Below are 13,247 nucleotides of genomic sequence, written 5' to 3'. Positions count from 1 at the left end.
GAAGGACTGAAGCTGTATTTCTCTTGCTTCCATACTGAAATCTTGACAGAATATGTACCTGATCTGTTCATCTTCCCTTCTGCTTTTGTCTCCACTAAAGCATATTTACTCTTTCATCTTTTGCATGCTTAGGTTAGAGCTGGTTCCCTACAGAGCAGAATAGGATCCTGCTCTCTGAAGATGTTATTGTCTCTTTTTCCCACCGACTATAAATAGTGCCTAGACTCAACTTTGTGTATGTGTTGAGTGTCCCAAATTAGGAAGTACTGAGTTGCTTTGGTACAGCTGGTACCAGCTCCCATTTTAAGAAGACAGAAAATTCCCAGTCCCAGCAGGAGCTGGACATGGGCCCTCACATTCAAAATGCTCATCTGAGGGCGTATCCTGCCTATCTGCACAGTGACTAACACAGGAGGAACTGCAGCTGCTGTTCCCACTACAGTGTTACAAGTTCATCTAAGATGGAGAATTTTTCTTGAAGCCTTATATACAGGCCATGTCTGTTCTTCAAACATCTAACTTAGGTTGCTTTTTGAAAAATGTAGAATTTGGTGACAAAAGCTAAAAACTCAACATGAATACCATTAACTTTAAAACAAGAGGACATCCTGGGATCCAATTTGTGACTTCTGGAAATACCATGATGTGTCCTTATCCTTGCATGAGAGCTCTTCCAGAGCTGCTTACAGAGGAATGTGCCAGAAGGAGGGGAGGTTTAACACAGAACATTATTCTTTCATACTTTATTTTGTTCTATAAATGCAGTACAAAAATAGATATATTTTTTTAATCTGACCAGGATTAAACATAAGCCACTTTCTAGCATTTCAGTCTTTCCTCTGTAACAATGTCCAGCAATGACTAGACTGTATTCCCCTTTATTTTTGAAGAGACAGCGTCAGTGTAATTTAGTTATAAAAACACTGCAAAAGACAGATCAGCATTTCTATAACAGAACTGCATGAAAAGCTTGTGTAGATTTAACATTCCTCTCTTAACAGCTTTTAAATTGTTTAGCTACAGGATAACATTTACAAGAGCTCTCTGGTTGCAATGAGTTTTGCTTCTGACAGACAGTTTTACATGTTTTTGCTCCAGAACATATCCACATGGTCTTGAGTAAAACAAAACAAATAGAAATACGTTCAAATGACTTAAGAAGACATATTTAAACTTAAGTTTGAAATGAGGACACGGCTTCTCCCTTCTAATGCACAGGATTTCTGAAAGTAAAGGAAGGTTATAGGCTGAAAAGCCAAAATTTAAGTTTTCAAAAAGGCAGGTATTCTTTAAAGTGCATTTTCAGATTCCTCCCCAGCTTGATTGTGTTCTTTACACCTTAGAGGAAGTGTTTTCCCTTCTGTGATGATGAGATAGTGGTGAGGTCAAGTTCTAAGTCTTACTGATTTGGATAAAGTATGAATCAAAGGTGTCAGTAGTACCTTGGCCAGCTCACCACAGACTGTGAAATAGCAGCCTCATGCTTTAGTTCTGGGCATGCAGAAAAAATGGAAAGGATGAAAATGGGAAAATACAGTGCTAATGAAAGGAATGCCTCAGAAAACAGAATTTCTAATGCTGAATGATGCAAAAGAGAGCAAAAAATCTCAACAGCTCAAAGTGATCTTCTCAGAAGGTACAACTGCACATCTGCTTCTCCTAAGCCCAAGGAGAAAAGCATGAACCTAATTACCTGTGACAGCAAAAGAAACTCGATACTGAATTAGGCTGGTCCTTGATAGCTCAGAAACACCAGTGCACAGGGAGACTACGTCCTTAACTGGCAAGTGATACTTCTGGTGTCACTAGGGTTCTTGCATCTGGAAAATGACAAAGAAACACTTGTTCCCATCACAGTTTCTCAAAAGGGAACAACTGTGCTGCTTCTTCTTTCTTTTCTCGCTTGCTCTTTCTGGTTGTCTTCTCTTCTTTTTTTTTCTCTAACTGGCGATTTTGGGGCCAAAAAATGGCCATGTTCCCCACTGCAGTCTCTGAACTTGGACCTCCTTCATCAGAAGAGAATCCAGCTCCTTTCTCTGACTCAGGTGCTGACGGCTCAGTCTGGAAAAAACAGGTGTGAAAATCAGAAAGTTGCTGTAGAAATCGCTGGTAACTACCCCTTTCTGAAAGGGCTTGTCTTCTGCCACAGTGACACTTAATGACACTACAAAAATTGCCTGCTCTGGTCTGAGCTTCTCACCCAAAGTACTGTGTTTCTATTCCTGGATGTCAAGCATTCTTTCAACACAAGCAAAACATTTTTGGCTGTGGAAGAATGAAAATAAACATGCTTTAAATAGATCATGCCTTTCACCTGTCTCAATGGGGAAAGATTAAGAATGAAAATATCTGACCTCGTAACAAAAAAGCAGCCCCCTCTCACCCTGTTAGCTCCTTGCGTGTCTTGGAGGAATAAATCTAGGATAGGGTATGTCAAACCAGAAAATAATACCAAAAAAGTGATGCTTTGAGAAAAACTATCTCTTGTTAAACAATAATGAATCTTTCCTGGACATGACCACAATGAATTTCTGGTGGTGTTTTTTTAACTAGTTGCTAGTCACATGCTAACAACAGGAAAGAGAAAGATTTCTGAGCAGCTACACTTTGGAAATTCTACACTCTATTGCTAGACATAACACATAACACCTTGGAAATTATGGAAAAAAGTATCTTAGCAGAAAAATACCATCCTGAAAAAGAAATGACTTATAGAAATGCAGAATACTTTGATGGAGTAGCGTTGCTTCAGTCTCTCTCTGATGAGAAGTCCTTTTGTCAGCAGCTTCCAATTCCCCTGAGCTCTTTTCTCACGCTTCTGTGTGGGATTGTTATTGAAAAGAGAAAAATGTTATATTGTCAGTTTCAATGTATTTCTACCCTCAGAAAATGGAAGTTTGAAGATGCTGAACTGCCATTAAAAACCACACCAACTTCAGTATGTCTCATTCAAAGATTATAGGCCATTTTACTCTCTCAAGAGTAAAATGTACTCGTGTCCAATTATCTGCTAAATACATGAATTACTGTCACTTTCTAATGTGCACCATTACTGCGTAAATTACACCAGAACCACCTCCAAAACTTCAGCCTCATATGTGTATTCCTCATTTTGTTTCCTGGCAGCCACGGAAAACTATTCTAGAGTATGCACTCTGTCAGACACCACCACACACTTGTATCACATCTCACTGCAGTCTGTACAGCAAGCCCAAAATGGAGCATTTGGGAGATGCAACTACCTCCTCACAATCATGGAGCTCCATCTTTGTTGCTTACGCATCCTACCCTTGTTTGACTGTCCACAGTTCCAAAGAAATTTACTTAATGAATGTAACAATAAGGAAGCTGCAAAAATAATTCTCACCTCCTTCTCCTTCTTTTCTATTTCTGCTTGCTCATTCTCCCAGGCAGCAATGAGGATCTCTTTGTACTCCTCACAGACAACGTAGCCATCAGTACTAGGAAGGAGAACATAATCCTCTGTCATCTACTAGAAGAAAAAAGAAAGGGAGCAAATGCCTGCTGACCCAGCCACACCAAAAACTACTGAATCTTGACAGAACTGTCTGTTTCATAGGATCTAAGTGGGTAACTCATCACATGTACTCCTTAACACAGGGTATACAACTTCTTAACAGCTTCTGCAGGACATCAAAATCTGTAAGCTACAAGAAAGTTTCACATACACTGGGTGTGAGTAGCCACCATGAAAATCAAAGCCAGTGATGGCTTGAGCACAGTCAATGTCCAGCTTCCGTGCCAATCTGTTCAGATTTGGGAGTCTCAGCTGCACACAGCCAATGGGTAACATGGATGGCAGGAAGAGATAGACGTTTCCATATTCGTTCCGAGGAACCTGTTATTGCAAAAAATAGAGAAATGGTGGCCCTCCTGCTCTCTGAAGAGGTGAAAATCCCTACTGCAAGTCAGGGACTCTTGCCTTCCTCCTGACCTGCTACATTCCACTCCAGTATTGAATTAATATCCACATTACAAGGCACAATCCTACATTTTAGCTGCATGGTTATCTCCTAGCTATGTTCTCTGCCCAAGCCTTGTTACTTAGGCTGTAATGCAGAGAATTAGCAAAACAAACATGGACTGGGAAAATGACATTAACAAAATCATAGTTAGCAGTCTGCATTGCTAGCACCCATTACTTGTACACAGGAAACCAAGTCCTCAGTGAAGTTTTGACCATTTCCTCCTGGGTACAGTTACCTCAGAACTTTTAATCCTGAATCCAGATGTTATTACTGATGTCACCTCTGAAACATGCAACTTCTGGAAAAACAAAGTCCTCAGCTCCATACAAAACACATCCTTTAACACCAGTCCTCTGCCTCCCTAGTTACCTTTCCATCCACTGCTACAGGTGGCTGATACTCCTCTGTCTGCCAGCGACCATACAGAGCCAGGTCCTCCTTGTCCCGGTTTGCGGGCTCTGCAAGGCGTGCCTTCCTGGCCTGGTTGGAAAAGCCTTTCACCATCTGTGCAAATACAACAACCAAGCCTATAATACCACAGTAAGAAGATGCCAGTCATTTCAGACTTTCCTAGGACATCAAAAGAGAAGGCTCTGGAAGACAAGAAATGTCGTACTTCCTAGCTTCAGTACCTGTTGGTTATAAATGATAATCCACAGCACTGGTGTGCAACAGGGAGCCAGAGCCTGCAGATCATATAAAACACTAGGATGCATTTGAAAAAGATGAAAAGGGTGCAGTTCTGCTAAATACTGTTCATGTGGGATAAAGAAATAATTGGGTTTGGGGTAGAATATATAGGAACTATAGGCATAGTAGGGGAACAGATTCATGATGCAGCTGTCACAAGCCATGCAAGCAAGGGAGAAATCTACACCTGCTGCCAGAGAGAAGGCAAAAAACAAAACAGAACTGAGCTTGAACTTCAGAGCAGACAGGTTGCACAGGATGAAATCAAACCCTCTTACTTTGTAAGGCACTTCTCCAATCCTCACCACCCGAGCTTGCTTCAGCCAAGTGTCCTTAGAGTGCAGTGTGTGTACACAGTCTCTAAAAAGGCCAGAAAGAAGCAACCGTAAGAGTTCTGAGGTGTCTCCATAAGAGAATTCCAAACTATTATTCATGTTAGGAATGGTAAAAAAGCTGTATCTAAGTGATAAGCAAATGCTGTCTGAGCAGCTAAATGCCTCACTCTATCTATGCACATGGTCTGAGACTACTGCTGATACCACCATGCTCTTCACACAAATTAGTTCTTCAATTTGTTACAAAGATCACACTCTCACATAACAAGGTGCACCACTCACCTGGAGTAGACAGCCTCCCCCCTGCAGTACCCTAGGATAGCAGCTGACTCAGGATAAATGGCCTGATATTTCAAGAGGTGTCTCTTCAGTGCATAAAGAGGGTGGTTTTTGTACTCCCCAATTGCTGTTGGTAGAGGTTGATCTTGAAGCTTGACCTGAAACTGTAGGAATTATACAAAGAAGAGTGTTATCCCTACTCTCTTGCACTACCCTTTGTAAGAAAGTAAGAATTACTGTAGTATGGATCAGAGGAAAAAAAAAACACCAGAAACTTAATCAGATGAGCCAACAAAGCATTCTTGTTGGAGATAGGTACTTAGATGTGTACCCAGATCTATGTATTTTGAAGACTCTCTCCAAGCAGAGTAATGCTACACTGTACAGAAACCACAGTCAGTTGCCAGCCTGGACTGTCCAGTATTTTTGCTATCCAGATTTTAAAACATGCTCAATATGATCATTTCAAGCTCAAATCCAAACTTCCTTCCTCATGCAGATTCCTAATGATTTTTGCCTGAATGAGAACCAAAGGACTGGACTCTTGGACTAATTGTCCTGAATAACCTGTTTCCATTTACCTCATTTTCCTCTTTCATGTCTCTTTCCACATAGGGACTTTTATATGGCTGAAGTGTGTCTTCCCACCACTCACGGTCCACGCGGCTCTTCCTTGTTGCAGTCATCCACACTGGGTCATATCTTTGTGTCACATCCCTGACACTCCCATCATTGTCAAATCCCACAATGTAGGAAAGTGGCTTCGTGGCATTCCTGAAGCACAGCTGGGGCTGGCCAACGCTGCCATGAACACAGTCTACACACACCCAATTTTCCTCATGTTCAAGGAAAACTTCCAGCCACTGGTCTGTGCCCATCGCTTTCCTTACCTCCTGCTGTCCATCATCTTCATCACTAGAAATTATTTTGTTTCTCTTTCTCTGTGCATGAGGCAAGGCTGAAGCTGCACTTTTTGCTGGCCTAGGCTCAGCTCCATATGAATTTTTAGACAGCCTTGATTCCGAAGCCTCAATTCTGGGGCTTTTTGTAGCTGTTACCTTTGAATTCTGGGAGTCCAGTGAGCTCTTCCGCCTTTTAGAGACAGGTACAAAATCCTCATCAGAGAGATCACTCTCCTCCTCTGAAATCTCAAAGTCCGAGGCACTGCCCTCATCACTTTCACTCTCTTCTTTATAAGACACTTTGGAGGCCACTCGCCGCCGGCGATCATTCTTGGGTCTGACCAGAACATCTTTTTCTGCTAAACTGCTCTCCTCATTACCCGATTCTTTTTGTTCTTGGCTGCCTGTAGTTAACTTTGACTTGCACAACCTTTTGGTCTGAGCAGTTTTGGGTTTCTTTGGCTCCTTGTTGTCTTTTTCTCTCTCTGAGGATTTCTCATCCTGCTTGGCTTTTTTGCAGGGGCATTTTTTTGCCTCAGCTTTGGGCATTACAGCTGAGCTCTCCTGCCCCTCGGAAGCAGCACTGAGAGACTGCCTCTTGGATGAGCTTTTTCCCTGCAAAGGAACAGATGAGGTCACTTATCACCGTGGCTAAGAATATGTTAAAAAAAAAAAAAGACTGCAATCAGCACGAGGTGCATGCAGATCAAAGGTTGGCAGGCATGGTCAATCTGCATGTCTTAGGCACTTGAAAACTTCAGGCAAATGGCAGAAGAGAAGTGTACTCAAGCAGCAAGTGTTTGCTGTCTAAATTTTAAAGACATTTAAAGCCCCTGAAGCATTAGACTTTTTTGTTGAAAAACACAAAATGTGTGGGTTCTTTTTAAAGGAAAACCTAAAAATGAAGGGTTTGTGTCTTCTGCACTACTGACAGAACATTCTATCACCATAGTTCATGCAGTAAGTTATTAACTTTAAGCTGCAGCAGCTAGAATTTTTTTTTCAATCTTGCTCTCTAATCCAGTGATCTATTCCTTCCCACACTCAACAAAAACTACCTTTGCTCCTGTTTCCTTGAGAGGAAGAGGCTGAAAAGACAGCACGAGGCGACACAGCAGCTGTAATGCTCGCAGAATAATTAAAAATATCTGCAAAAGAAAAAGTAAAGCATGTTTAATCTTTTTCCATGGTATATAATATAAAAAACCCTATTGGAACTCTTTCATGGTCAGGCCTGTTACAAATAATTTTCATTCCTACATTTACCTAGTGCTGTACACACTGACACAGATGTGTAGATAAACTGGTTACTATAGTATTAAAGCACCTCAGTCTTCTCTGGCTTTTATTTATGTTACTGCTGTGACAGGGGTACTGCTGTTACTCACAGATGAAGAGCCAACTCCTAAAGAGGCTAAATGAACCATTCTGCTGGAGCAGAATCCCATCTACCCAATCATTCTCTCATTCTTGAGGAAAACTGAGTAAGATGACCTAAATCCTACTTCCCAAAGGTGGCCAAAGCCAACCACATCAGCTGAACCCAGCAGAAACACCAACCATCCAAAGTATATCATGACAGTCACAAACAAGTGGCTAGTGGCTGAATGGCAACTGCCTTCCTGCATGGAACTTGACTGAAGCTGTGCAAGCATGGCTTGCTTCGTCTTTTCCTCCTGTCCCAGGAGGTGAAATCTCTGCACGGTTGCAAAGCCACCACAACAACCGCGTCCTGCTTTGCAGCAGAGAAGCAGCAGCATCCCACTTTATTAGCAAAAGGGCAGAGCTGCAAGCCATGCACCTGCAAAGCAGCAGCTGGTTTCTGCTCTTTCAAATGCCCTGTGTCACTTTGATCTCCTGTGTTTCCCCAACCTCAGCTGTTTTACAAAATCTGTGACTTGAAGCAACTGACTCCACTTGTTCCCTTAATCCAACTCCACCAAAAAATGACTGAAGAGTTGAAGTCCTTTTTAAGCCTTTGCCTCGGGCTGCTCTAAGTCAAGGCTCAACTCCTTTGGCCTTTGGTGGTGACTCATAGTAACAAACCAACCTTCTAACTAAAGATCTGTAAAGAGTTTCCCTGGCTGCAAGTAAGCCAAATCACTTCCTCACTTCAATTAGTATTTCAGAAGAAACCTATTAAGCTGGTTTTCTTTGATCTACACTGCTAAAGCAACCTAAAGAAGCCAAAGCTGTACATAGAGTTATCCACAGCAGAACATGGAGTGCACAGCAACACCAACCACAACTAGAGGCTCCAGTTAGGCACAGTTCAAACTCAGTAATTTAATCACAGACTCCAGATAAAAATACAACAAAAAGCCAAAGAATCATCTAAGTCACCAATTTTTCTCCAAATCCATCTCTCAAACACCACTTTGTGTATGAGCTGACAGCACTGCAGCACTGGTCTAGCATCCTAGCTTGGCAACCAACCCTGTACTTCCCAGTCACTTACATGAACTAACTCCTCATCATCTCGTGCAGCATAGATGGCAAAGCGCCTCTCCAAGGTCGACTGAAGGGACTCTCCTTTTTCAGTGGAAAGCTCATCATTGACAGTGAAGGTTCCCACAAACCTGAAACAGGAGACACTGACTTATTGTCCACTGTTTGTGACTGTATCCTTGAACTTCATAGTTTATCCTTTCCTTCTGTAAAAAGGACAGTCTCCCAACCCTGTATTTAAAACCAGAATAATCACTGAAAATTGGTAATTACATTTACCCCTCTCCCTGAACCCTGGCTCTAACATTCTATGTGAGAGAATGATTTTGAGAGTTTTACCATTTCACCAAGTTGGAAAGGTAGAGAAGGTCCACGTGGTCAGCAGGCACTTTAGTGAAGTGGGTGGGGATGACAGATAGACCAATGGCATGAAGTTCTGGCTGGCTGCAGATCCTGTTCCTATAGAAACCATTTGCTAATAAACACAAGAGGTGAACCTAAGAGAAGAAAGTTTCTACTATGAGTTCACAAGAGATTTTCTTTGCTTGAACTATTGTCTTTACTTCTCCCTTTAACAGAGACAGGCAACAATTAAGCCTCTCAGGCATATGCAGGGTGGATACAGGGCTATCTTCAGATCACCATCAGAAGACAGTAAAGCCTTGAAGGCCCTGTCAGCATCTCCTGCTCTACGTGACTGAAAGTTTAACCCCACCAGAATGAGCAGATACATACTCAAGAGAGAAATATACAACCTAGTCATATCTGCTTTGAATTAGAATTTTACTAATGCAGTCACTGATGTTTCTAACTTACAGTTCAAGAGACGTTTCATGAGCATTTGGACTACAGCCTTTTGATTTTTCCACTTCTAGACATGCCCCAAATTATTTTATCAAAATGAGTTTATTCTTCATTAAGAATCAGTTCAGACATCTTTATGCCCAATTTTTTCTCTGCCAAGTTTCTCTGTGACTAATACCTTATGTGTGTCCTCACGAACCTCCTTGCTAAAACGTTTCATCATTCTCCGGAGATAGATCTCAAACTCAGCCTTCCTTTTTTCTCTGTGTAAGATTACAAAAGAAATGGATGTTGTAGATTTTGTATGGACCTGTTTTTATAGATTCCTGAACTGGATCAGCTCAAAAAGACAATCCATCCCAGGGAATCTTCTGCGCACACTTAACAAAGGTTTAGTTTGTGGCTATGTGAACAGGCATGCAGGCTGTAGATGACTAATAAACTGTGAACTCCACGCACTGAAGTTCAGAAAGCTGGACTGTATTCAGACAGCCTTAATTCTGCCTAACTTTATGTGCCTACAGTTTTCCTACCAGACATCTTTGGACAGCTCCATACTAATCTTACAATTTACTGTCTGAATTGTTTGACTTCGAGATTACTGCTAACATTCCATTCAGATTCCTGAAAAATGATTTTCTCTTCATTGATGTAGTCTTCCAACTTAGAGACAACAGATATCCTGGTTGCTTTGTTATTAAGGGCTGGCCCAGAACTGTGCCCACCCCATAGCAGCCTGAGATATCATCAGCCTTCCAGCTGCCACACAAAGAAAGCTCTCCTTGGTATAATGTATAATGCCCCCAGCTGCCAAGGACATTCATTTGTTCCACCTATGCACACCTCAGGTATGGGCACACAGAGGCTTCCACCTGAGCTCTTCAGATGTTTACAGTACAACAATGTCATTCACTCACAACTCTCCTTGAAGAGAGCTACTACTGCTCTTGGTTTGGAAATGTAGATATTAAAGCACAATGAAGTTACACACTTGATTTTCACAGAAGCTCAAAAGCTTCCATTGCCACCAACATCCACAGCAGATTTCTGGTAAAACTGTCAGTGTGTAAACTGTTCTCCATCCCATAACTTTGCATCATTCCAACTCAACAGCCTGCACAAAGTGGGAATTTCTATCCAGAACACAACAAGTTAGTGAGAGTCAAGACATAGTGTATTTTTAACTTCACCCTTTAACAGCCCTCCACTGCCTTTCCTGTTCTTACCTCCTTTCTCTTTTCTTCAGCTGTTCTGGGGTTTCAATCTCTATCTCAACAGGATTGCTTGGCAGCACCACTGCTTGAAGAGAAGCAGTTTCTTCTAACTTAACTGTGGCAGGTTCCTGGAGTTCTGGAAAAAATAAAATACGACTAAATGGCAAGTAGACATGGAATAGATACCTCAATGGGATAAGAACCTACCTAATCTTTCTCAAGTGTTCAAAAAACCTACAAAGAGAACAACCTCAGTAACTACCAGCTCCTGGATCTTCCATATCACTGTGTGTGCTCAAGTTATTTCCAGTAACTGTGAGATATCAGTCACCTGCTGTTGAGTAATCAGCTCAGCACAGTCTAATGAAAAGTGACTGTCACAGGCAAACTCCATCAGAAGAAAGGTTAATGAAGCAGATGTGACTTGAAGAGTATTTGTAGAGTAGCAAAGAAAGAAACTGGCAACTGCTCACTACAGAAGGCATGCATCTGTAGCAGCAAAATATTAAGATTATGATAATCATGATTCTTATCACAGTTTATTGATGGCCACCTAATCAAACAGCTCAGTTGTTTTCATCTCCACTCTCCTGTACTAGGAAGTCACAGTCCTGAACCTTCAAACTGACGCATTCTCAGCTGTTCACCATTAGACAACACAAACAGCTGAGATGTGGCAGCATAATATTAATGTAAGCCAACAAAGAGTCAAATTCAAGGCACTACTGTCAGTTCAGTAGTTGTCTGTTTATTTTTCTACTTTGGAACCATTCTAAAAGCCTTTTAAGATAGGAGCTTTGAAAGATACAGATTTGGACATGGAACATATTTCAGGGATAGAGAGTATATACATTTAACTGAATCTAAATGAGTAATGGTTCAAAAATCAAATTGCAAAAAAAAATGTTAAGAATATTTACTCCTTAAAACAAATACGCGTGCAATCGTTACCTTCTACATCCTCCCATTCATCTTCACTTTCATTATCATCATCGTTGTCTTCATCCATCTCTTTTTTAACAGGAGATTCTTTCTTCAACTTTATCTCCTTCTGAGGGAGAGATTCTTTTTTAACAGGAGATTCTTTCTTCAACTCCTTCTGAGGGGGCATCAGCGGGTCACTGTTCAAATTATCAAAATGTCTTTAGTATCAGGAAGTGTAGGTGCTTGTTTAGTTAAGGAAAATAGAGAAAGAACAAAATAAAATAGGGAAATAAATGAAGCATGACCTCTGCATCAGTAAGAGCAGATTAAGTATTTGACAGTTAAACCACAGATACCTCCTCTGTAAAGCCAACTGTCTTTGCCCTAAATAACCATGGGCTCACTTGAACAACACTTCTTCAGTGCCTCCTTAGGGTCTGGTTCTGCAAGGATGTCTAGGAAGGAAGATGCTTGAAATTACAAAAGGCTCCATTCTTTAGAAGAGCTTGTATGAATGACTCCTTGGAGTATTGGTTTGCTGAATCATTTGTTCTTAATGAACCTTCAAAGTGTACTGAAATTGACACTGTTTCCGTTTCACTACACTAATACCCAAGGCTCTGGCTGGCCAGTAAAATGAGATCAGTCAGTTTAATTTCTTTGTATTAATTTGTTATAGCAATGGTCAACCGTGCTGATATTATATTCCAAAAACCAACAGAGAATGATATGTTTATAAAGATTTCTGCTCATCATTTTAAACCCAAATCTCAGGCCAAAGTTTCTATTAATGCTGGATTCTGTAATGTCTTCCTAGTTTCACTTAAAAATTGACAAATGAAATAAAATGTTATATTTAAAACATCGAATTTGAAAAGGCTCACATATTTGTTTCCCATACAGACAATCTCTCTCAGAAGTGACTCTGCAATGAGTAAGGCAGTACTTCTGTTCAGCTGTGTGACACAATGTACTACATTGAACTGACAACCAAAACTAAACTGCTGACACGCACACCTGCAGCACCGAGCCCTAAACAAAAATTTGAAGAAACATGAAGAGAAAGGTCATACAGGCTTGAATGGTAAGTAAGCTTACCTGCACATTTCTTCGTTGTTACGATTCCTTTTATTTCTAGTATTTTTTTTATTTTCTTTTATTAGTGATTTTGCCCCTTTCTGTTTTGAAGGCTCATTTGCTGGGTCGGAAACCCCAGTAACACCATCCTCTTCCTCCTCTCTAGTCGGAACTTTCGAGCCATTTTTCTTTACACTGACCTTTTCCTCTTCAAAATCACCTGCGCGGGACAGAAGAGGGGAAGAGATGCTGAAGGATGACGTTCCACCCGCACGACGGTCAGGAACACCACCTCGGGGTGAGCCGACACCGCCGCTCCCCGCCGCCTCCCGCCACACGCGGGCGGCCTGCAGCGCTCGCAAGCCCCGGCGATGGCGCAGCACCCGGCCCACGCCGGCCTCCCTGCCTCCCGCACTCACCCTCCTCCGGCTCCCCTTCCAGCTCGCCCCGCGGTGTCCCCAGCCCCCCGGACCGCCTCTTCGTGGCCGCCGCGGGCCGGGCCGCTCCCCTCCGCTTTCTGGCCATGGCGCTGCCCGGCGGACGGGCCCGGCCCCGCCCCGCCCCGGGGAAGGGCCATAAAGTCTC

The 13,247-nt window shown here is 42.0% G+C and overlaps 1 protein-coding gene across 4 annotated transcripts; it reads right to left on the bottom strand.

The window, feature by feature from the left end:
• Nucleotides 1–728: 728 nt before the first annotated feature.
• Nucleotides 729–13,203, bottom strand: XPC (XPC complex subunit, DNA damage recognition and repair factor). Of its 4 annotated transcripts, XM_051627624.1 has the most exons (17): nt 13,082–13,203; nt 12,684–12,882; nt 11,757–11,782; nt 11,613–11,702; nt 10,674–10,797; nt 9,626–9,710; nt 8,983–9,140; nt 8,654–8,774; nt 7,254–7,343; nt 5,875–6,810; nt 5,297–5,457; nt 4,958–5,039; nt 4,359–4,493; nt 3,690–3,859; nt 3,368–3,461; nt 2,729–2,818; nt 729–2,061 (listed from the first exon to the last, which is right to left on the bottom strand). In XM_051627624.1, exons 1-17 carry the CDS (start codon nt 13,185–13,187, stop codon nt 1,852–1,854), a joined length of 2,877 nt encoding a protein of 958 aa, XP_051483584.1. In that variant the 5' UTR covers nt 13,188–13,203; the 3' UTR covers nt 729–1,851. The 4 variants fall into 4 exon arrangements, with proteins under 4 accessions (XP_051483584.1, XP_051483583.1, XP_051483585.1 ...); XM_051627623.1 differs by having other exon boundaries at nt 11,613–11,782; XM_051627625.1 differs by lacking the exon at nt 9,626–9,710 and having other exon boundaries at nt 8,983–9,102; nt 11,613–11,782.
• Between the last annotated feature and the right edge of the window lie 44 nt (nt 13,204–13,247).

Source organism: Apus apus, chromosome 9, assembly GCF_020740795.1.
Source record: "Apus apus isolate bApuApu2 chromosome 9, bApuApu2.pri.cur, whole genome shotgun sequence".
Taxonomy (NCBI): Eukaryota; Metazoa; Chordata; class Aves; order Apodiformes; family Apodidae; genus Apus; species Apus apus.
This window is presented reverse-complemented; position numbering and strand designations above follow the sequence as displayed.